This window comes from Giraffa tippelskirchi, chromosome 13, assembly GCF_054371585.1.
Source record: "Giraffa tippelskirchi isolate mGirTip1 chromosome 13, T2T-mGirTip1v1.2.pri, whole genome shotgun sequence".
NCBI classification, from domain to species: Eukaryota; Metazoa; Chordata; class Mammalia; order Artiodactyla; family Giraffidae; genus Giraffa; species Giraffa tippelskirchi.
Window position 1 is genome coordinate 8,256,606 of NC_137287.1, and position 22,809 is coordinate 8,279,414.

At 47.7% G+C, this 22,809-nt stretch overlaps 1 protein-coding gene and 1 long non-coding RNA gene across 13 annotated transcripts in view; both read left to right on the forward strand.

The window, feature by feature from the left end:
- Positions 1 to 22,809, forward strand: part of HIP1 (huntingtin interacting protein 1) — a 133,197-nt gene that overhangs the window by 78,605 nt on the left and 31,783 nt on the right. For 9 of the 12 annotated variants that reach the window (XR_014073325.1, XR_014073326.1, XM_081557845.1 and 6 more), the window contains exons 2-5: positions 8,841 to 8,904; positions 13,678 to 13,820; positions 14,063 to 14,119; positions 18,768 to 18,848. Coding sequence is in view for 7 of the 12 variants with exons in the window: in XM_081557845.1 (XP_081413971.1) it covers positions 8,841 to 8,904; positions 13,678 to 13,820; positions 14,063 to 14,119; positions 18,768 to 18,848 (345 nt within the window). In the remaining 5 variants the exon portion in view is untranslated. Of the gene's footprint in view, positions 1 to 8,840; positions 8,905 to 13,677; positions 13,821 to 14,062; positions 14,120 to 18,767; positions 18,849 to 20,846; positions 21,200 to 22,809 lie in introns of those variants that run through there. The other 3 variants (XM_081557852.1, XM_081557854.1, XM_081557853.1) reach the window with 2 other exon arrangements.
- Positions 3,122 to 4,989, forward strand: LOC145532538 (uncharacterized). Its single transcript, XR_014073328.1, has 2 exons — positions 3,122 to 3,689; positions 3,789 to 4,989. It is a non-coding gene; the product is annotated as an uncharacterized LOC145532538 (long non-coding RNA).

The window sequence follows — 22,809 nt, forward strand, 5'->3', positions numbered from 1 at the left end:
CCGGGAAGCAGTCATTAAGTCCTTAATGATTTGATGATTTATTAAGACTCTGTCCTGCCTTAGCAGCTGCAGGCCCACGAGGGCAGAAGCCAGGGTCCTGGCCCATGGGATTTTAATCTCGGTGCGGGAGGTAAGATGATATACTTGTTGTCAAATGCATGAAGGGAAATGGAAATTCAAAAAGAAAAGAGGAATGAATTACAAAGGATTAGCCATCGATGCTTTGTGGTGATCTAAATGGGAAGGAAGTCTAAAAAAGAGTGGAATGTACGTGTACATGTGGAAACTAACACAATATTGTGAAGCAACTATACGCCAATAAAAATTAATTTTAAAAAATGATTGGCCAAAGTGGCCTGGCAAATCTAAAGGAGAGATTCAAATTGCCAATATTCATTGGATCATAGAGAAAGCAAGGGAATTGCAGAAAAACATCTACTTCTGCTTCATTGACCGTGCTAAAGCCTTTGACTGTGTGGATCACAGCAAACTGAAAAATTCTTAAAGAGATGGGAATATCAGACCACCTTACCTGCCTCCTGAGAAACCTGTATGCGGTTCAAGAAGCAACAGAAGCTTGTATGGAACAACTGACTGGTTCACAATTGGGAAAGGAGTATGACAAGGCTGTATATTGTCACCCTGTTGATTTAACTTATATGCAGTGTGTGCTCACGCATGCTAAGTCACTTCAGTCGTGTTCAATTCTTTGTGACACTGTGGACTGTAGCCCACCAGGCTCTTCTGTCCATGGGATTCTCCAGGCAAGAATAATACTGGAGTGGGTTGCCATGCCTTCCTCCAAGGGATCTTCCTGACCCAGGGATCGAACCTGTGTCTCCTACTGCTGTTGGATTGCAGGTGGATTCTTTACTGCTGAGCCACCAGGGAAGCCCATATACAGAGTACATGTGTGAAATGCTGGGCTGGATGATTCACAAGCTGGAATCAAGATTGCTGGGAGATATGCAGATGATACCCCTCTAATAGCAGAAAGTGAGGAGGAACTAAAGAGCTTCTTGATGAGGGTGAAAGAGGAGAATGAAAAAGCTAGCTTAAAACTCAACATTCAAAAAACTAAGATCATGGCATGTGGTCCCATCACTTCATGGCAAATAGAAGGGGAAAAGTGAAATCAGTGACAGATTTTCTTTTCTTGGACTCCAAAATCACTGTGGACAATGACTGCAGCCATGAAAATAAAAGACACTTGCTTCTTGGAAGAAAAGCTATGACAAACCTAGACAGGATACTAAAAAGCAGAGTCATCACTTTGCTGACAAAGATCTGTATAGTTAATGCTGTGGTTTTTCCAGTAGTCATGTATGGATGTGAGAGTTGGACCATAAAGAAGTGCCAAAGAATTGATGCTTTTGAATTGTGGTGTGGAGAAGACTCTTCAGAGTCCCTTGGACTGCAAGGAGATCAAAACTGAAGCTGAAGCTCCAATAAAGGGCCACCTGACGTGAAGAGCCGACTCACTGGAAAAGACCCTGATGCTGGGAAAGATTGAAGGCAGGAGGAGAAGGGGCAGAGGATGAGATAGTTGGATGGCATCACCAACTCAATGGACTTGAATTTGAGCAAATTCCAGGAGCGAACTCCATTGAAGGACTGAAGGACCGGGAACCCTGGTGTGCCGCAGTGCACCGAGTCTCAAAGAGCTAGACACGACTTAGCAACTGAACAACAACAAAGAGAGGTTTCCATGCCTCTGCCTGTATACTTCTTTTTTTTTTTTTAACTTATTTTTGGCTGTGCTGGATCTTCACTGCTGCGTGCAAGCTTTCTCTAGTTGCAGCGAGTGGGGCTTCTCTTGTTTCAGAGCACAGGCTCTAGGCACGTGGGCTCGGTAATTGTGGTTCATGGGCTTAGTTGCTCTGCCACGTGTGGAATCTCCCCAGACCAGGGATCAAACCCCTGTCTCCTGCACTGGCAGGCAGGTTCTTAACCGCTGGACCACCAGGGAGGTTCTACTTATATACTTCTAATAATAGGAAATTCTCTCTTTTGTGAGACAGCTTTAAACTTATCCAGAAATGGCCTCACAGTACTTCTACCCTTTGGTCTAGTTTTGATCCCTGGAGTTATTCCTCCTTCCGCATATCCACCTTTCAGAATATTGATATTCCTCTAAAATTTCTTCAGGCCGCATGTGCATCCCAGTCTGGGTCACTCTCTTCTAGAAGTAGTCTAGTTTGTCAGTTTCCTTGTACAAAGTCTAACGCTGAATAGATAGTGTTTTACATGTGAATTTATCTTCATAGAGAGTTAGAACCATCCCCTCCCTCATTTTGAACACTGTTTTCCTTTTAATACATCCGGAACTCAGACTTGCATTTTGATCAGCCACACCACAATGTTGCTTTTATTAAGTTAGCAGCCAAATAAAACACCTAAATCATTTTCACAAGTGCTGCTCTGAATCATATCTCCCCTGTGCCCTCTGTAGACCTAAATATAGGGAACTTCCTTTATATCTGCTGAATTGCCTCTTGTGAAGTTTCAGCCATTTTTCCAGGCTGTGGATATCATCTGTGGTGTGGAGGATGTGGCTGGTATGGGGTTTGTTATCCAGAGCCTGAGCTATAGAGCCACACTTCTAAGTCTGAGTTCTAGCTCACAGTGGCTGGTGGAGGGGTCTTGGCGATTTACTTGGCCTTCCCCCACCCCGCCCCAAATATTTATTTTCCTGTGCCGAGTCTTAATTACAAATCTAGGTCCCTGAAAGGGAAAGTGAAAGTCGCTCAGTCCTGTCTGACTCTTTGCAACCCCATGGACTATACAGTCCGTGGAATTCTCCAGGCCAGAATACTGGAATGGGTAGCCTTTCCCTTCTCCAGGAGATCTTCCCAACCCAGGGATCGAACCCAGGTCTCCCACCTTGCAGGCGGATTCTTTACCAGCTGAGCCACCAGGGAAGCCCGTGACTAGGGATCAAACCCAGTTCGATCAGTTTGATCAGGGATCAAACCCTAGTTCCCTGACCAAGGGTGAAACTCAGGCCCCCTGCATTGGGAGTGTGGAGCCTCAGCTGAGCCATCTGAGCCACCAGGGAAGACCTGGTGGCTCAGACAGTCAAGAATCCGCCTGCAGTGCAAGAGACCTGGGTTCGATCCCTGGGTTGGGAAGATCCTCTGGAGAAGGGAATGGCTACCCACTGCAGTATTTTTGCCTGGAGAATTCCATGGATGGAGGAACCTGGTGGGCCACAGTCCATGGGGGTCGAAAAGAATCAGACGCGACTCAGTGACAAACACTTTCACTGCCGGGAAGTCCTTATTTGGCCTTTCTAAGCCTTGGTTTCCTCATCTGTAAAATGAAGATGATTAATACTAATACCTACTCACAGGATGTAGCATATAAGCCATTAATGAGATAATTCATACACAGTACTTATTAACACAGGGCCTGGTAGTAATCACTCATTAGCAGCCATTATCTGGATGATTATAACCACTGCTACTGCTGGTTCACGTCCTTCTTTTAAAAATGGCTGTTTATCACCACCCCCTCCTGAAGACGCTCGGTCCTTGCTTACCATGACCCCTTAGTCTGAGACGCCTGTCTTTGTTCTGTCACCGGCCCAGCTCAAATCCTCCGCAGCATCTTTGATTCTTCCTCTGCTGTAACTGGGAGCTCCTACCGGCCAGTCCTATTGTAATTGTTTCATAGCCACCTTACGTCCAGTTCTTTCCGTTTTCACGTCCACCCTTTAGGTTGAGGGCTTTATTTCTTCACTTCTCTGCTATTCATAGCTGCTTCCAGGACTTTCCCTGGTGGTCCAGTGGTTAACACTCCGAGCTGTCAATGCAGTGGGCGGGGGTTCGATCCCTGGTCAGGGAACTAAGATCCCACATGGCCAGAAAAAATTATATATATAAAACTGCTTCCTTCAGCTCTTCCTCCAGCTGCTTCCGTCCCTTCCTGCCCGGCACGAAGCCCATTGCCCACCCCACCCCCCCGCCCCCACTGAGTGCCTCCTCTCCTTCTGCTTTTATCCCCACTTCCGCCCTTGCACATGTGTGGCCCTACGGCCCAACTGGTCCTCGTGTTCCAAGCTTTTCCGGACCTGGGCTCCAGGATCCGGCTACTTGAATAGTATGACCTTGGGCAAGTGGGTGACTTAGCCTTTCTGGGCAACAAGCATAGACGCCCCTCGAGTTCGTAGGTGGTGTCAGTGAGAGAAGTCAGTGAGCTGCATGGGGACACCTGGGAGACAGACAGGTAACCCCCCTTCTTCCTCTGTTAAAGTTTCCCTGAGCAGCTTCACAGTTTCACAGGACAGAACATTTTCAGTTTTCTCACACACACAGTCTAAAGTTATAAACTCATGGTATATTGTTTTATGTGGCTTAAGGGAATTTAAAGGTTGTTTTTGTTTTGTTTCTTTGTTTTGTAAGCGAGACTGATACTGACCGAAAATTTGGGCAACTGGTCTTTGATCCATGAGTATAAACAGGTATTTGTGGACTGAATCTAAACCCCACCCATCACAGCCCTCTCTCGATGCCCTGACTCGGTTTCTGGCATTTCCAGCCAACAAGGATTTCTCTTTTTCCATCACAGCCCATGCAGCTGGCCGTCTCTACCAACCCCCTAGGACCTGACCATGTCCAGCTCACACCGTCCTGGATTTGAGTCTCTGTCATCTTACATTTATTAGGTCCCTTATAATTCCTTATGAATGCAGGCAGCCTTTAACGGCTCAGCAAATGTGGCCACTTTGCCCAGAGGTCTGACTGCAGCCAGGATCCCATCATTGTGTCAGAGCCAGGAGAGAAACATAGTTGAAAGCGTGTGACTCGCCTGAGGAAGTCTGAAGAAAAGGGGATGGCCTGGGACAGGCCTGGAAGCAGAAGCCGAGAAACAGGTTCAAGAAAGGACTTGTGACGAGAAAGCTGGAAGCACTGGGCCTCCAGAGGACACAAGTGCTGCCTCAATGGGAGATTTGGGGCAATAAACTTTTTAAGCCCTAATGTTGCCAAAGATGCTGATAAACACCTGAGATTTACTTATTTTCTTAATATTTTATTTATAGATTTGGCTGTGAAGTGAAGTGAAATTCGCTCAGTCGTGTCCAACTCTTTGCGACTCCATGGACTATATACAGTCCATGGAATTCTCCAGGCCAGAATACTGGAGTGGGTAGCCTTTCCCTTTTCCAGGAGATCTTCCTAACCCAGGGATCTAACCCAGGTCTCCCACATTGCAGGCGGATTCTTTACCAGCTGAGCCACCAGGGAAGCCCTTATATGGGTTTTAATTGCAGCATGCAGGATCCTTATTATTATTATTTTTTTAAAGAAGTCGAAGAGAGGAGGCTTATTTTATATTTTATTTATCTGTTTATTTATTTTTGGCTGTGCTGGGTCTCCGTTGCTGCACAGGCTTTTCTCCAGTTGTGGCAAGCCGGGGCTACTCTGCAGTTGCACTGCTCGGGCTTCTCACATCACGTGGGATCTTTAGTTTCAGAATGCAAACTCCTAGTTGCAGCAGGTGGGATCTAGTTCCCTGACCAGGGATCGAGCCTGGGCCCCATGCATTGGGAGCTCGGAGTCTTAGCCACCGGACCACCAAGGAAGTCCTGGGAGTAAACTTCTTATTCCTTTCTTGCAGCGTCTCTTATGTGAGATTCCTTCTGAGCTGGTCTCACCATTGCACTGACAGCCAACAGCTGTGCTCAGTGGCGCCCCCTGCCTGTGCTGTAGAGACGAGGGAAGGGGGTGTCCGCCCTCTCCTTGTCTTCAGGGAGGACTAAGCCCGATGGGGAAAGGATCCTGTGTTAGTCTCTTGGGGTTGCCACAACCAATTACCACGGATCGGGTGGCTTACAACAATAGACATTTGTTCTGTCACAGTCCTGGAGGCAAGAAGGTCAGCATCAAGGTGCCAGCAGGGCCATGTTCCCTCTGGACACTGCATCCTGGCCTCTTCCTAGCATCTGGTGGTTGCCGGCTGTCCTTCGCATTCCTTGGCTTGTAGGCACGTCCCTCTGGTGTCTGCCTCCATCTTCACATGGCTCTCTTTCTCCCTGAGTGTCTGTGTCCCTGGGTTTTCACATGGTTTCCTTATAAGCACACCAGTTACTCCCGGCTTCCCTGGTAGCTCAGAGGGTAAAGCGTCTGCCTGCAATGCAGGAGACCTGGGTTCGATCCCTGGGTCGGGAAGATCCCCTGGAGAAGGAAATGGCAACCCACTCCAGTACTCTTGCCTGGAAAATCCCATGGACAGAGAAGCCTGATAGACTACAGTCCATGGGATTGCAAAGAGTCGGACACGACTGAGCGACTTCACTAATCCAGTAAGACCTCATCTTAACTATCTCTGCAAAGACCCTATTTCAAATGACATCATGTTCACAGGGGCTGGGGGATTTGAACTCCAATGTATCTTTTCCATGGAGACACAATTCCACCCACAACAGAACTTGTGCTGTTAAAGAATTTGAGTTTGGCTCACAGACCTATGATTTGTGAAACACACTTATGGTTACCAAAGGGGATGTAGGGTTGGTGGGGGGAGAGATAAATTCAAAGTCAAAGTCAAAGTGAAAAAAAAAGTCAAAGTGAAGTCACTCAGTCATGTCTGACTCTTTGCGACCCTGTGGACTATAGCCTACCAGGCTCCTCCGTCCGTGGGATTTTCCAGGCAAGAGTACTGGAGTGGGTTGCCATTTCCTTCTCCAGAGATAAATTAGGAGTTTGGAATTAACATATACACACTACTATATATAAAAATAGATAAACAAGGATTTCCCTGGCGGTTCAGTGGTTAAGACTTGGCGCTTCCAATACAGTGGGTGCCAGTTCGATCCCTGGTCAGGGAACTAAGATCCCACATGCCACAGACAACTAAGCCCATGCACTTGTATGCTGCAGTGAAGACTCGGTGCAGCCAAAAGTAAAAATAAAAAAATTATCCTTAAAATTTTAGGTGTGATCATATTAATAGTATGATGGTTAATATTCAGAGTCTTTTTTTTCCCCTTAGAGATTTGTACTGAAATATTTACTGGTAAAATACCATAACACCTGGGATTTACTGCAGATAATCCAGGAAGCCGGGGAATCAGGAAGCAATCGTGTAAAGCAAGGGTCAGCACACCAGGCATTTGCTCAGTGCTGCCCAACTCTTTGTGACCCCATGGACTGTAGCTCAGCAGGCTCCTCTATCCATAGGACTTTTCCAGGCAGGAACACTGGAGTGGGTTGCCATTTCCTTCTCCAGGGGATCTTCCCAACTGTATCGAACCCGCGTCTCCTGCATTGGCAGGTGGATTCTTTACCGCTGAGCCACCAGAGAAGCCCCAGGACACTAGAGGCACAGGCCAAATCCAGACCACCTCCTGATTTTGTAAATAAAGTTTTATTGGAATGCAGCCACAGTCATTCATTTCTGTATCTCTGGGGTTGCTTTTTCACTCCAGTGGCAGAGTTAGCTGCTGTGATGGAGACCATGTGACCTGCAAAGGCTAAAATGTTTACTAACTTCCTCTTCACAGAAAATGTTGGTGACCTCTCATCCCTAAGAAAGCATGTTTGGCTACAAGTTCATAATCTTTGGTGCTGGGGACCGACTATATGAGGACTTACTAGACAAACCATTACATTTGTGTGTGCTTGGACTTTTCCATAATGAAAAATTAAAAAAAAAAAAATGAAAAACGTGGAGCCAGTAATCTCATTCCTTATACTCTATTCCTTGGAAATGAAAGCATCAATTAATAAGGCTATATATATGTATAAGAATGTTTACTAAAAGAGTTTAGTGGAAATAAATTCCCTCCCAGTACTAGTTGCTATAAATCACATCCACCCACACTGTGGAATATTATGTTATCTTTTTAAAGAATGAGCTAGAGTTTTACCAGTTCACTTGGAAAACATTTCATGGGATATTTTCAAGTGAGAAAAGCAAGATGTAAAAAAGTCTGTGCATGACAGTCCCAGTTTCATAGGACAGTGACAAAGTTAACCCTTCAGAATGTGGGAGTGTGTGTGTGTGTGCACGCGCACACGGGTGTATGTGTAAGGTGTACATGTACATGTAGGGTGCATAACAGGTTGTTAACATGAGTTGGAATAGAATGACATTTGTGGAAGGGAGCAAAACAGAAAAAGGCTGTTATTTCAGAAACCAGGCTACCTGATACCATCCTGTGTGTGTATGTAGAAATTATATTTATATGTGTAATGTGCTTTGCTAACTTCAAAAGAGAATTATGATTTTGAAAACAACCGGAAAGGAGTGAATATTTGTCGTGCCTTATAAGTAAGAAAATAAAAGGGAGTTTGGTTGGAAGTTGGAAAGTGCCCAAGAGCGGGGAGACAAGAGAGAGAGTGACCACTGTCGACTGGCGCCAGCTGGGGGGGGGCTCCATGGAAGGTTCTAGCTGAGGGGGGTGGGGGGTGCGCGTCCGGATGGTCTTTGAGCCACAGCCCCTCCCTGATCTCAGCGCCTCTTCCTCCTGCTCCCGGAGAAATAATGTTTCCCCGGGGGATGAAAGACATCCCTTTGTGCAGGCTTTAATTGCCATGTTGTTGTGCCAAGTGAATGAGTGGCAGGCGGGCGCAGCAGCTGGGCACAGCCAATGCCAGGCAGCAAAGCCCGCTGCCTTAGGACAGCCCGGGCCAGCTGGCCTGGGAGCACTGCCCGCCTCTGCCCCCCACGGTGGGGGGTGGGGGCCGGGCCTGCAGGGGGACGGGGACAGGGGGGTCTGCGGAGAGAGAGGAGTCATTGGAGGGAGGGGAAGGGGCATCTGGGAGGGTCTTAGCCACTGTCAGGAGCTTATTCATCTCATCCCCCTTTCCCTTCCCCCCCCACCTCTTGTTTTTCAGACTGTCAGCATCAACAAGGCCATTAATACACAGGTAGTGGCCGTCAAGGAAAAACACGCCAGAAATATCCTTTTGGAGATTGCTCCGAAGACCGACCCCGAGGGGAATCAACTCGTGGGGACAGAGGTCAGGGCGAGGCGTCCTTGCTCAGTTGCAGGAACGGGCATCCCCCTGCTGGCCAGGCCCCTGCAGGGTCTGAATGGTGTGGGTTGGCAGCAGCTGGCTTCAGAGCCCACAGCCCGTCGGGGTGGAAGGGACTACAGCGGCCATCCAGTCCAGTCCCGCTCCTCTCCTGTGACTTGGCTTTGCAGAACTGCCAAGACCTTTGAAGTTACTCTCCTTTGAGATGTTTCCTTGGGGCACTGGAGGTCTTTTCCCCTGTATCATCAAAGGACTCTAGCCCTGCACTTTGCCACCCTGACCACCCCCTTGGGGACCTGATCAAATGCCTTTCTCTGAGCATGAAAGCAGAACAGCGATCTGGGCGGCAGTGGTTGGCTTTAAGCCAACACAGGGGCTCTACCATGGAAATATGAGCCTCTTGAGTGAGCTGGTTCAGCCCAAACCTGAGGGAAGAAGATGGGAAAGTCAGGACGGACTAGGGCAGTGGTCCCCAACCTTTTCAGTACAGGGACTGGTTTCATAGAAGACGGTTTTTCCACAGACAGAGCAGGTGATGGTTTCAGGATGATTCAAGCACATTCCATTTACTGTGCTCTTTATTTCTGTTATTACATCAGCTCCATCTCTGATCATCAGGCATTAGATCCTGGAGACTGGGGACCCCAGGGTTAGGGAACTGATGATTCAACTCCCCCTGCCATGCAGACTTGGCAGAAGCCTCGGCTTCCCCGATGGCTCAGTGGGTAAAAGCATCGGCCTGCAATGCAGGAGCCGCGGGTTCGATCCTTGGGTCAGGAAGATCCCCTGGAGGAGGAAATGGCAACCCACCCCAATATTCTTTCCTGAAAAATCCCATGGATAGAGGTGCCTGGCGGGCTACAGTCCAAAAGGTCACAAAGAGTTGGACACAACTGAGCATGCACACAGGACGACTGGGCAGCCACCGCCACGAGTCTGTGGCTTTGGAGAGAAGTACAGGCAGCACTCTAGCCAGTGGATCCCTCAGGAACTGCTCTTGAGGTCAAGTCCAGGTGCCAGAGGGTTAATCCCCAAAGGCCAGAGGAAAAGCTGCCAGTGGGCGAAGCCTTTGTGTTTGCCGGGACGGAGCGCAGGGCAGGGGGAGGCTGGGCTTCTATCTGGGCTGGGAAGCTCCTTCTTGCCAGGGCTCAGCAAGGTGGCTGCCCCACAGTTAGTCAGGTTGGAATAGCCTGTCTTGAAGCCATCCCACCCCGCCCCTCTGTGCAGGAGGCCTTCCAGGTTAGAAGGCCAAGGAAGCGCAGTACTGCCAAGGTGATGCCCAGGACAGGTCAGACCCTCGGGAAATGTCGCTGACAGCGTGTACTGCTCTGCAGTGGCGGGAAAGCAGCTTGTCTTTGGTGGAAGATGCTCTGGTTGGAATTAGGGCTTTGCTCCAAGATGGGGCTATAGAACCCCTACCGGGTACCCCAGAAACCTGGCCCAGCGGTGAGCCTCGCCAGAACTTGCCCTTTTACTCCCTTGTCACTTTACTGAGTCAAGAAAACCAAACCAAGAAAAGCCTTCATTATTAGTGTCTTTCCAGATGGCTCCGTGGGTAAGAATCTGCCTGCAATGTAGAAAACACAGTAGACGTGGGTTTGATCCCTGGGTTGGGAAGATCCCCTGGAGAAGGAAGTAGCAAGCCACTCCACTATTCTTACCTGAGACATCTCATGGACAGAGGAGCCTGGTGGGCTACAGTCCATGGGATCACAAAGAGTTGGACACGACTGAGTGACTTCAGTGCATGAATCAGATTAGTGTCCCAACTGATTGTCTCAGAGACTTACCCAGTCCTGACGCTTCGCTGTGAAGAATACCAATCAGTCAGTCTGGTGCAAGATATGAAGTAAGAGAGAGACAGCTGTCACGGGCCACTGTGCCCCCCTGAATGGGGTGTGAGCACAGAGAGGGCCAGGGCACACGTTGCCAGGGGGGCACCCTGGGGCAATGGCAGGCACCTGGAGGAAGATTCCAGAATCCCATCTCGAGCTCTCCGACTTGCTCTGGGAACTTGAATGGGCCCAGTGAGGCCTCTGCGACCCTTAACTCCCTTGTCTGTCAAATGAGAGTGTTGGCCAAAGAAGCTTCTGAAGCTAACATTCCAGCTCTGACTTTCTGGGAGTCTCTCTGCCTCCCAGTTGCTAAAGGGTGAATAAACATTGAAAAGATCCCCTCCACACAGTTAAAGTTTTAAAGGCTAAAGACTCACAGAACATTTATTCTTTATAGGTCCTTTTTTTTTAAAATTGGAGTATAGCTGCTTTATGGAGAAGGCAATGGCAACCCACTCCAGTACTCTTGCCTGGAAAATCCCATGGATGGAGGAGCCTGGTAGGCTTCAGTCCATAGGGTCGCTAAGAGTCAGACACGACTGAGCGACTTCACTTTCACTTTTCACTTTCATGCATTGGAGAAGGAAATGGCAACCCACTCCAGTATTCTTGCCTGGAGAATCCCCATGGACAGAGGAGCCTGGTGAGCTACAGTCCATGGGGTCGCAAAGAGTCAGACATGACTGAGTGACTCAGCACAGCAAAGGAGCCACAGTCTGCCTTGAGAAGTCATCTCAAGAGAGGGCAGGGGGCTGTCTGTCTCTCCTCTTGGCTTCCTTCTAGTCCAAGGGGGCTGTGCTTGAGGTGAAACTGTAAGTTATTTCAGAAATCACTCTTTAAGAACAAAGGCTGGGGACTTACCTGGTGATCTAGAGGCTAACACTCCACGCTCCCAATGCAGGAGGCCCGGGTTCAAGCCTTGGTCAGGGAGCTAGATCCCACAAGCCACAACTGAGACCCGGCACAACCAAATAAGCAAATTTAAAAAAAAAAAAAATTTTTTTTTAAATTTCAGTTATGTATGTATTTATTTTTGGCTGTGCTGGGTCTTGGTTGCTGCTTGGGCTTTTCTCCAGTTGCGGCAAGCGGGGGCCGCTCTTCATTGAAGTACACGGGCTTCTCATTGTAGTGGCTTCTCTTCTTGGGGAGCGTGGGCTCCAGGCATGTGCGCTCACTGGTTGGAGCTCCCCAGCTCTACAGCTCAAGCTCAATAGTTGTGGCGCACGGGCTTAGCTGTTCTGTGGCCTGTGGGATCTTCCCAGATCAGGGATCGAACCTGCCTCTCATGCATTGACAGGCGGATTCTTTACCACTGAGCCACTAGGGAAGCCAAAAAAAATTTTTTTTAAAGGATGATTTCAGCTTCCAGACCCAAAATTGTGTGTTCAAGGTGACCCCTCTCAAAATTCAAATATCAGTCCAGGGAGGAAATTTTACCACACCTTCCAGCTCGGAAGCAAAGTAGCATGTCTTTTGGGTAAGTCCCATAGTTTCTAACCTGAGGCAAGTCTTACCTAAATGGTGCAGTGCCTCTTACTTGAACCTGGATGTGCTGTGCTGTGCTAAGTCGCCTCAGTCGTGTCTGACTCTGTGCGACCGTATGGACTCTAGCCCACCAGGCTCCTCTGTCCATGAGATTCTCCAGGCAAGAATACTGGGGTGGGTTGCAATGCCCTCCTCCAGGGGATCTTCCTGCGACTCTTATGTCTCTTGCATTGACAGGCGGGTTCTTTATCACTAGTGCCACCTGGGAAGCCCAAAACAGGATTTGTACGTGGGGTTGATGATGCCCAGATACTGGGTGTGTGAGGCCTGTGCAACCTTCCATCACAAAAGAAACGTGGAAATCCTCTACTTTCCTCCAAAAGGGTTCCCTAATTACAGAGGCCTGGAGGTCTGTTAAAATCACTCGAGGCCAGAAGGACATTTATTAAACGCAAACTGTGGCAGGTGGTCCATGGGTGGCAGGTATGTTTGAAGTTGAATCTTGGGGGCAGAATTCCGCACACAAGGAATTTAAGGTGTTAGAAGATGATGGCACCCCTGAGCGAGGCCAGGAAGGTTTTTAGAAGATGCGGAGTGAAAGAGTCTTTTTTTTTTATTGCTGTGCCACAAGGCATACAGTATCTTAGTTCCCTGACCAGGGACCAAACCAGTGCCCCCTGCAGTGGAAGCACATAGTCTTAACCCCTGGACTGCCAAGGAACTCCTAAGAGTAAATTTAAGGAAAATATTAATACGTTTTAAACAAAGACTGCTGCTTTCAGGGTAAGAGCAGAGTGGCTAACGGGGGAGGAATCAGGTGCTACTTGGAAGAGGCACCAAGGTGTCAGTAACCAGGGCGTGGGGTCCCGGGCAAAGGCCAGGGCCCTTGAAGAGCTAAAGCATGCCCTGTCTTTTGAATAGAGGATAAGAGGGAATTTTGAGAAGCCGTATTGTGTTGCTAAAATATTAGCTGCAGTTATGTCCCCCGCAAAGGCCCCATCACAAACTCAGCAAATCTAAAGGGCACAGTCTCCCTTCCCACAGCAAAGCCCTAATTCCAACCAAAGCATCTTCCCACGAAAGGTCAGCCAGGACCACTCCTGGCCCAGAACTTACTCTGCAAATTAGCAAAAGTCACTCCTCCCGAAAGAGACAGCCGTCTCAGGGGAAATCATCTAATAAAATGAATTTTATTAGAATAAGGCACCTTTTTGCCATCGAAAAATTGCCAAGATACCCGCCCAGATCCATGGTGCCTTTGTTACAAGCAGCGCCCCCTGCTGGATAGTGCTGGGGCACCATGAATAAGGCACCACCTCCGTGGCAGCCTGCTGCAGGCTCCATCCGTGCGTTTGTTTTCCATGACCCTCCCTCACCGTGCATACTGGGCACCCACCACGAGAAGGGAGCGCAGACCTTTTGGTCTGTTGTCAACCGGCTGCCCCTGTCCAGCAACGCAGTGCTCTGCTGGAAGTTCTGCCACGTGTTCCACAAACTCCTCCGGGATGGACACCCAAACGTGAGTGCCTGGGGCTGCAGCGGATGGGCGGGGAGCCTGAGACCCACGTGAGGAAAGCGCAGTTGCCCGAGTCACAGGGGCCACTGTCCACTCTTGCATTGAGGATGGCAACTGCCCCATCTCCTGGCCTTCTGGATACCGATTTCAGAGACGGGTTCATCTCTCTCGCATCCCCTTCTCTGCCCCACCCCAGACCCACCGTTCACCAGCCTCTGTCTCCTCTCCTTCTCTTCCCTCTCCAGGTTCTCAAGGACTCTCTGAGATACAAAAGCGAATTGAGCGACATGAGCAGGATGTGGGTGAGTTTGAACCCGCTCCTTGGGGCCACCTGCCCCGCCTTGTCCTTCCCCAGAGGCCACAGAACAAGGAGTGTGGGATGGAACAAAGTCATCTCTTTCTCCTTGTTTTGGATTTCTCTCGCAAGCATCAGGAAGGGGTTCAGGGATGCTCCCACGTGGATCCATGATATTCACAGTCTTACCTGGAATCTCTGGAAACGGTTGGGAGGTTCCAGGGCCAGGCAGTTTCTCCTGCCAGTGGAAGCTCAGGTCACAGTGCTCTCTGGGCACTGGGATCCCTTGGCAGTGACACTGTCAGTTCCCACTTCTTTCCTTCTCCTGGTCCCATTGGGGTCGTAGCACCTTGAAAACTGGCATTCCCCATCTAAATGCCAGTGGTTTTTCTTTCCTGGTTAGGGATTCTCGGTGCCTTAGGAAGAGGGAGGAGGTAGGTGGCAAGATCTGAATGCGTTGAAAAGAGTGTTTTTGTATACATACCAGAATCCCTCTAGATTCAAGGAGTGTGTGTAAGGACGGGAGGTAACCTGCTTTTTGAAGAATCTCCCCAGTGGACGCTGATGTGTATTTTTGTCTCACTGGATAAGAACTGCTATGTTAGCCCTTTCCTTAAAATTCTTACCTGTATCTGTCTGCACTCACAAAATGTTAGCAATTATGTAGTCCACTCTACCCATTATAGATGAGAAATACAGACCTAGAGAGAGGAAGCAGCTTTTCCTAAGTCACAAGACTAGTTAACCTGAACAGAGCAGAGATTTACCCCCAAATCTCCCAACTGTGTGCTAGAGAGTTTTCTGCTACATTTCTGTGACATGGAAAGCTTAGATCTTTTTCTTTTTTGTAGAATTTACCTGGTATATCTTATTCCATCCTTTTACTTATAACTTTTTATATTTTAAATATTTTTTACATGTATATGTATTACATTGTGACTAGAGAATCAATATCATATTGATATTTCAAAGTTTTTTGAGCCTTGCTATATAAGCTAGTTCATGGTCAGTTTTTCTTTAATTGAACTGTAATTGACTTATAATATTAGTTTCAGATGTACTGCATAGTGACTGACTGACTTTTCTGTAATCTTTTGTCTTAGTATTTGTCTTAATATTTGTCAATAGCATTTAGTTGGATTCTTTAAAAATTCAAGATGGCAGTCTTTATCTTTTAACTGGACCTTTACTCTATTTACATTTATTATAATGGATAATATCTGTAGACTTATATCTCCCGTCTTATTTTATGCTACTTGTCCTATCTGTTTTGTTTCTATTTCTCTCATTGTTTACCTTCTTTTGGATTGATTGGGTATTTTCTTTCTCATTCAGTTTCCCCCTCGTTACTAGTGGGAAGATAATAAAAGCAGAGGTTTCTTTTTAATCTGTTGGTAATGTTATGTAAAAATTACAAAGGGTATGCTTAGGTTATCATTGTCTAAAATTCATGTCTTTGTTTCCTGTATAGCACAAAGACCTTAGAATATTTTAACACCATTCGTTCCCTCATATGCTGTTGTCATATATTTTAATTTCGGTTGTTTTTAGACCCTATATTTTATTTTAATTGTTGTATTTGGCGCTCTTCATTTCCTGTTTCATCTCAGAGCCTGCATTTGGGATCTCTTTCTTTCTGCCTGAACTATTTCCTTTAGAACTTCCTTTAGTGAGAGTCTGCTGGTGGGAAACAACCACTTTTACCTGATGGAGAATCTCTTTATTTCACCCTCATTCATGGGAGATATTTTCTCTGACTTTAGAATTTAGCACATGGAAGATATTAGTCAAGATACCGTTCCACTGGCTTATGGTTTCCTTCATTCTTATGATTTCTGCTGTCAGACTCATCACTGTTCTTTGAAGCTAATCTGTATTTTTTTTTTTTTTATGTTTTTAAGTTCTTATTATGTATCCAGGTATGAATTTAGTTTAGATTCTTTGGACTTCTTAAATCTGTAGATTATTATCTTTTATTAGTTTTGAAAAATTCTCATTGTCTTTTCAAACATTGCCTTTGCTTCATTCTGTCTTTTCCTCTGAGACTCTGGTCAGCAGTATTTTCGACTTTCTCACTCTATTCCCCATGCCTTTAAATGACTATTGCATTTTTTTCCTACCTGTTTGTCTCTGTACTGCATTCTGGATAATTTCAGTAGATCTAGTGTTCGTTTCACTTATTCCCCTTTCAACAAGGTCTAATCTGTTGCTAAACCTCTCCATAAGGTTTTCGCTTTTAGTATAGTTATCATTTCTTGGAATTTTAGGTTTTGTTTTGGTTTCAGATCTGCTTGGCATTCTTTATAATTTGTTGTGCCCTGCATGTATTTTAAAACAGTCTCTAATGTATTTAGGCTTATTAAATATATGATTTCATATATCACTTTTTATACTTCCGGTATCTGAAGTCCTTAGAGATCTGTCTCTGCCTTCTGTTGTTTTGGTGAATTTTGTTCATGCTATGTAGTTTCTTTTTGTGCTTAGTTATTTTTCTACTGTGAATTGCTCATTTTCTTGTAGATTTTCTTCAGTGGGAATTCTTTGAATTCTAACAAAGGCAGGTTCCTCCAGAGAGAATTGGCATTTGCGTCCATTGAGATCACTCTAAATTAAATTCTCAACTTAAAAGTTTTATGAATTCTGAGCAGATGCCCTTGATAAGTGGCTCACGGTTCAATTCTTGGCAGTCGTTTTTCCCTCCCTGTGATCATAACAGTGGTGTAAGGCTGTGGATTTTCTTTGCAGTCCTCGGGGGGACTCCTTCAGTGCAGAAGTACATGTGCGTTATTTCCAATTTACCCTTAATTCCCCTGCACCAAGAAGGCAGTTGGCTCTTCCACTAGACTCTTCAAGTTGGGCAGGTGAGAGCCTTGCCTCCGGTTCACCACCTGGCCCTGGAGACTCAGAAAACCAAAACTCAGGTTCACTTGATATTAGAAAGTATCTCCCCACCCCCCGCCCCCACTTTGACCCCACCAAGCCATTTGCTCTCTGAATATCTGAATTACTAAGTTCCTGGCCTGAAGATTCCTTACTCTCTTGCTAGTTCATTAATACCTTCAAAGCGTTTTTAATGTCTCACTCAACACTGTTAGTCATTTTCAGTGGGAAGGTCAACCAAGGTATCGAGCCCGCCTGCCTTATCCAAAATATAATTCTTCTATGTTATCTGTCTCTTCCATTTGACTAAGAGTTTCTAAACTTAGAAGCCTCTTTTACTTTTTTTTTAAATTAAGACCTTTTTTTCTTTTTTTTTTTTGTTAAAGCAGCTTTGCGACCCCATGGACTGTAGAAAGCAGTTTTAGGTTCACTGAAAAATTGAGTGGGAAGTACAGAGATTTTCCATGTACCCAGCATCCAAACATGCATATGGCCTCCTCTATTATCAGCGTCCCCCACCACAGTGGTATATTTGTTGCGATGAATGAACCTACTGACACATCCATCATAATTACCAAAGTCTATAGTTTACAATAGTTCACTCATGGTGTTGTACGTTCCTTGTTGTTGTTATTGTTTAGTTGCTAAGTCGTGTCCAACTCTGAGACCCCTTGGACTGTAGCCCCCCAGGCTCCTCTGTCCATGGAATCAGTTCACTTCAGTTCAGTGGCTCAGTCATGTCTGCCTCTTTGCGACCCTATGGACTGCAGCATGCCAAGCTTCCCTGCCCATCACCAACTCCCGGAGTTTACTGAAACTCATGTCCATCAAGTCGGTGATGCCATCCAACCATCTCATCCTCTGTCACCCGCTTCTCCTGCTGACCTCAATCCTTCCCAGCATCAGGGTCTTTTCCAATGAGTCAGTTCTTTGTGTTAGGTGGCCAAAGTATTGGAGTTTCAGCTTCAACATCAGTCCTTCCAATGAACACTCAGGACTGGTCTCCTTTAGGACGGACTGGTTGGATCTCCTTGCAGTCCAAGGGACTCTCAAGAGTCTTCTCCAACACCACAGTTCAAAAGCATCAATTCTTTGGCACTCAGTCTTCTTTATGGTCCATGGAATAGCTCCATAATTTTACCTTTTCCAGATTCCATATAGTTGAAATCATATAGGATGTAGTCTGAATTTTCAGACTTAGGTCCATTTTTTTAGTTGAATTGTTTGGTTTTTTATTGTTGAGTTTTAAGAGTATATTTATACATTTTAGATAACTGTCTTTTATGAGATATGTCCTTTGCAAATACTTTCTCCCAGTCCATGGCTTACGTGCTCATTCTCTTGACAATGTCATTTGTAGAGCAGAAGTTTTTAATTTTAATGAAGCCCAACTTATCAATTATTTCTTTCATGGTTTGTGCCTTTGGTGTTATGTCTAAAGACCCTTTGCGATACTCAAGGTCATCCAGGTTTTCTCCTCTGTGATCTTCTAGGAGTTTTACAGCTTTGTATTTTACATTTCAGTCTCTGATCCATGCATCTATCACTTTTCGACCCTTGTGCATTTTCCCATGATGATCTCTGGTGGTTAGGCCGAAGATGACTTGCTTGCAGTGTCCTTTTATATATTTTACAAATTTTCAACAGGAGATATATGTTATTTTCATACGCAGGAAAAAAATGTATGTGTTCTTTTAAAAAGACGTCCTGGCTGTAGGTCTTTCAACCCGATGTTCTCGGTGTTGATACCCTGCTTTCTTTCCTCGTTGTCAAAGGGCCACCTGAGTGAAGGGTATGGGCAGCTCTGCAGCATCTACCTCAAACTGCTGAGAACGAAGATGGAGTACCACACCAAAGTGAGTCTTTTCAGCTCTTCTGGCCCTGCCAGCCACCCCTCACATACCACCCCCCCCCCACCCCGCCCCGGGCTGTCCTGTCTCCTCACACCTGGCTGGGCTCATTTGGTTTGCTTTTTGGCTGTGCTGGGTCTTGGTTGCAGAGCCAGCTTCTCTCTTTGAGGTGCAAGGACTTCTCTTGTTGTGGAGCACAGGCTCCAGAGCACGTGGGCTTTGTTGCCACGAGACATTTGGGATATTAGTTCCCAGACCAGGGATCGAACCTGTGTCCTCTGTGTTGGAAGGCAGATTCTCAACCAGGGAAGTGCCCCCTGGCCAGGCTTAATTGTCAGGGTTTCTAGTAATAGGACAGCCTGGCTTCGCACGAATGTTCACACCATGTCCCAGCTGTGTGAGAGGAAACATTTTATAGAGTGACCTTCGTCAGGCCCCTGGGGTGTGGCCTGGGTCCTCTGCACACCTGGTCCACCAAGTGTCTTCATTCACTAAGTCACGTCCAACTCTTTGTGACCCCGTGGACTAGCCCGCCAGGCTCCTCTGTCCGTGGGGATTCTCCAGGCAAGAATACTGGAGTGGGTTGTCATTTCCTACTCCAGGGGATCTTCCCAACCCAGGGATCGAACCCGACTCTCTTGTGTCTCCTGCACTGACAGACGGATTCTTTACCACTGGGAAGCCTGATCGACCAGGTGGCCTTATGAAAATATTGCAGAAGCACTGACTTGACTTATAATAGAAATAACTCCTTCCATTCATATAATAAGTGTCCACACAGGACCTTCTGTTCAAGATATGACTTTAGTTAGTATTTCTTACACAGCTAATGCATGTAAAAGTGTGTGCCAAGTGGCACATAAGGATAAGGAGAAAGGGTCTGCTCTGCAGGAGTGCACAGATCCATTGTGGAGAGAAGCTTACACACTTGCAGTAGCTGTATAATAGTGCCAGGTGTGTGCCTGCAGAAAAGTGCAGGGATGTTTTGAAAAGATGGAGGGGTGGGGCTTGAGGTGGTCCTTGAAGGGTGGGCGTGGTGGCAGTAGGAGGTAAGGAAGACTGCCCCGACGGGTGGCAGGGGAAGTGGCCTGAATTAGGGAGCTGGCAGTGGAAATAGAGAAAGGAGAAAATCGAAGAAGAAATACCATAGCTCAGTGTATTTTATCTCCATTATCTTTTGTATACTCACAGGGTATCTTTGATTCATGAAAACCATCCTAGTCGGTTCAACCTTTTTTGAATATCATTTCATCTTCACAACAGCCCTATAAACATGTACCAGCAGATCCTAGGAAAGTGAAACTCGGACAGTGGCTGGGTCCCTTAAGGGCCTGAGTCACAGAGCTCCACGGCGGTGAGGCGGGATTCTAACCTCGGCCAGGTCGATGTAGACGCTCATGCTGTTCTCCCTGACCTCCTTTACTCCCCTGGTGTATCACTGAGGGTCTATCCTGGGCTAGGACAAGGTGAGGTTCTGGAGAAAGAGGGATAGACTTTGCTGCTGCCTTTGGGAGTCGCAGTCTGGTTGGGAGAGAAGAAGGAGGCCCACAGAAGTGAATCGTGGGGTGTCTTGCTCAGGTTTGGGCAACCAGGTGGGCTTCTGTGGTAACACCTGAGCTCAGCCTTAGGGCATTACAATTATCTGTGCTGGAGACACCACCCCAGAGCTTAATGACTTAAAACAACAGCAGTCTTTGTTATCTCTGATGTTCTGTTGGTCTGGGGTTCCACAAGGGCTTGGCCAGCAGTTCTGGTTGGGAGCTTCCCATGCAATTGCAGTCAGATGCCAGCTGGAGCTGAAACGGTGGGGGCCTGGCCTAGCAATCTCTTCACAAAGTCTCAGTACTAGTCAGGGCTTCCTTGCAGCCTGGTGAGTTAGTCAAGAGAACAGGTAGAGTGTGTGGCATTTAGATGACCCAGCCTCTGAAGTCACAGTTCACAGAGGTTCCTAGAGTCACAGGGAGGGGACTGGCATCACTCCAAGTGGAATATCGGGGTCACATCATAAAGAGAGGGTGTTGAATGGGATATGTCGCTTCAGCCACATTTTGCCCTCTGGTCCCACCATTACCGTCTCTCTCTGCCTGCTGTAGAGTACTTTTTCCCCCTTCCTCAGACCCCAGGCTGCCACTTAGCAGATAGACAAGAAGGGGCAATGAGGAAGGGCGGGGTGGGTGTTCCTGGCAGTGGATCAGCTGAAGACATAAGGGCAGGAGGCCCAGGACACTCTGGCATCCACGTGGCACTATCAGGAAACCCACGTTAGCGCGAGGAGCAGGCAGGGTGGAGAGCGATAGGTGCCTGGGCTGGTGTGTGAGGTCATCCATTCAGTGTGGAGGGTGACTTGGGAAGAGCAGGTATGTCGGTGTGAAAGATGGGGAGAGCCAGAATTAGACAGTTATCTCTGGGACTGACAAGCGTCAGGGACTTCCTGAAGATTGGCAGGAAAGGGAGGAGAGGTGGGGACAACAACTGGAGGAAGATGTGGGGCCGTGGGAAAGACCTGGACCACGGGATGCAGGCAGGAGCCTAAGGAGGCAGGTGGAGCCGTGGGCGCTCTGCACGGTGGGTTCCTGGAGGACCGAGAGCAGGCGTGTGTGTCTCCCTTGTCCCGTGTGTGGCCCAGCATCTAGCCCAGAACAGGGGCTCAAGCAGGATTTGTTGGGATGAGCAAGAGAAGGAACCAGAAGCTAGATCGGTTCAAGTAGTGCACAAGGGAGGGGTTGATCCTGAGCCAGGAAGGAGGCGGCACCTCCTCTTTGAAGCTGGAGGAAGGGCAGGGCAATAGGTACCTTTGAAGCAGGGAAGGGAGTGGGAAGCAGCATGCTGAGTTTCGATGTAAGAAGGTGAGCACGTGACGTGGTGCGGGTAATGGCGTGGGAGCTGGGCACCAGGTGCAGAGTCGGGCAGTTGTTGATGGGAAGGGGAACCGGCGGGCCAGTCTCAAAGACTGTTGTTAGTTGCTCAGTCGTGTCTGAAGCTCAGTCATGTCTGACTCTTTGCCACCCTATGGACTGTAGCCCTCCAGTCTCCTCTGTCCATGGAATTTTCCAGGCAAGAATACTGGAGCGGGTTGCCATTTCCTTCTCCAGGGGATCTTCCTGATGCAGGGACTGAACCCGGGTCTCCTGCATTGCAGGCAGATTCTTTACCATCTGAGCCACCAGGGAAGCCTCAGCAAGGGCTGTTAAGGGGCAGTGGAGCTAGAGGGCAGGCTTCCCCTGTGGCTCAGTGGTAAGGAATCCCCTTGCAGTGCAGGAGCCTCAGGAGACACGGGTTCGATCCCTGGGTCGGGAAGATCCCCTGGAGGAGGGGCATGGCAGCCCACTCCAGTATTCTTGCCTGGAGAATCCCATGGACAGGAGACTGGCAGGCTACAGTCTGTAGGGTTGCAGAGTCAGACACGACTGAAGTGGCTTAGCAGGCAAGCACGCAGAGCTGTAGAGAGCAGTTCCATAGTGATGAATGGTGAGTCATTCTCCAGGGAGATGCGCAGCCGGTCTGAGACACAGAGCATGAGACAATGGTCCAGACTCACTGGGCTTAACAGTGGTGTGGTGTGAGGACAGGCAGGAACAAAGAGGAGGGTGAGGTGCCATAGGTGCCATAATGTCCAGACCCAGCAAGGAAGTAAACATGGCCGGAAGGCGACGATAAAGGAACCGGCTTGGGGACTTCCCTTTGGCGGTCCAGTGGTTAAGACTCCGCACTTCCAATTCAGCATATGTGGGTTCGATCCCTGGTCAGGGAACTGAGGTCCCACATGCCGCATGGTGCGGCCAAAAACTAAAATCAGTTAAAAAAGTAAAAAGCAACTGGCCTGAGTGTCTGAGGCAGAGGAGCGTGGTGGGCCTCAGGGCAGGAGGGGACTGCAAAGGTGTTACAGCCAGAGACAGGGGTGCCCGAGTGGAGGATTTCTGTCTTCAGAGCCTGAAGAACTCACCCTGGGATTTAGAGCCCCCTTGGT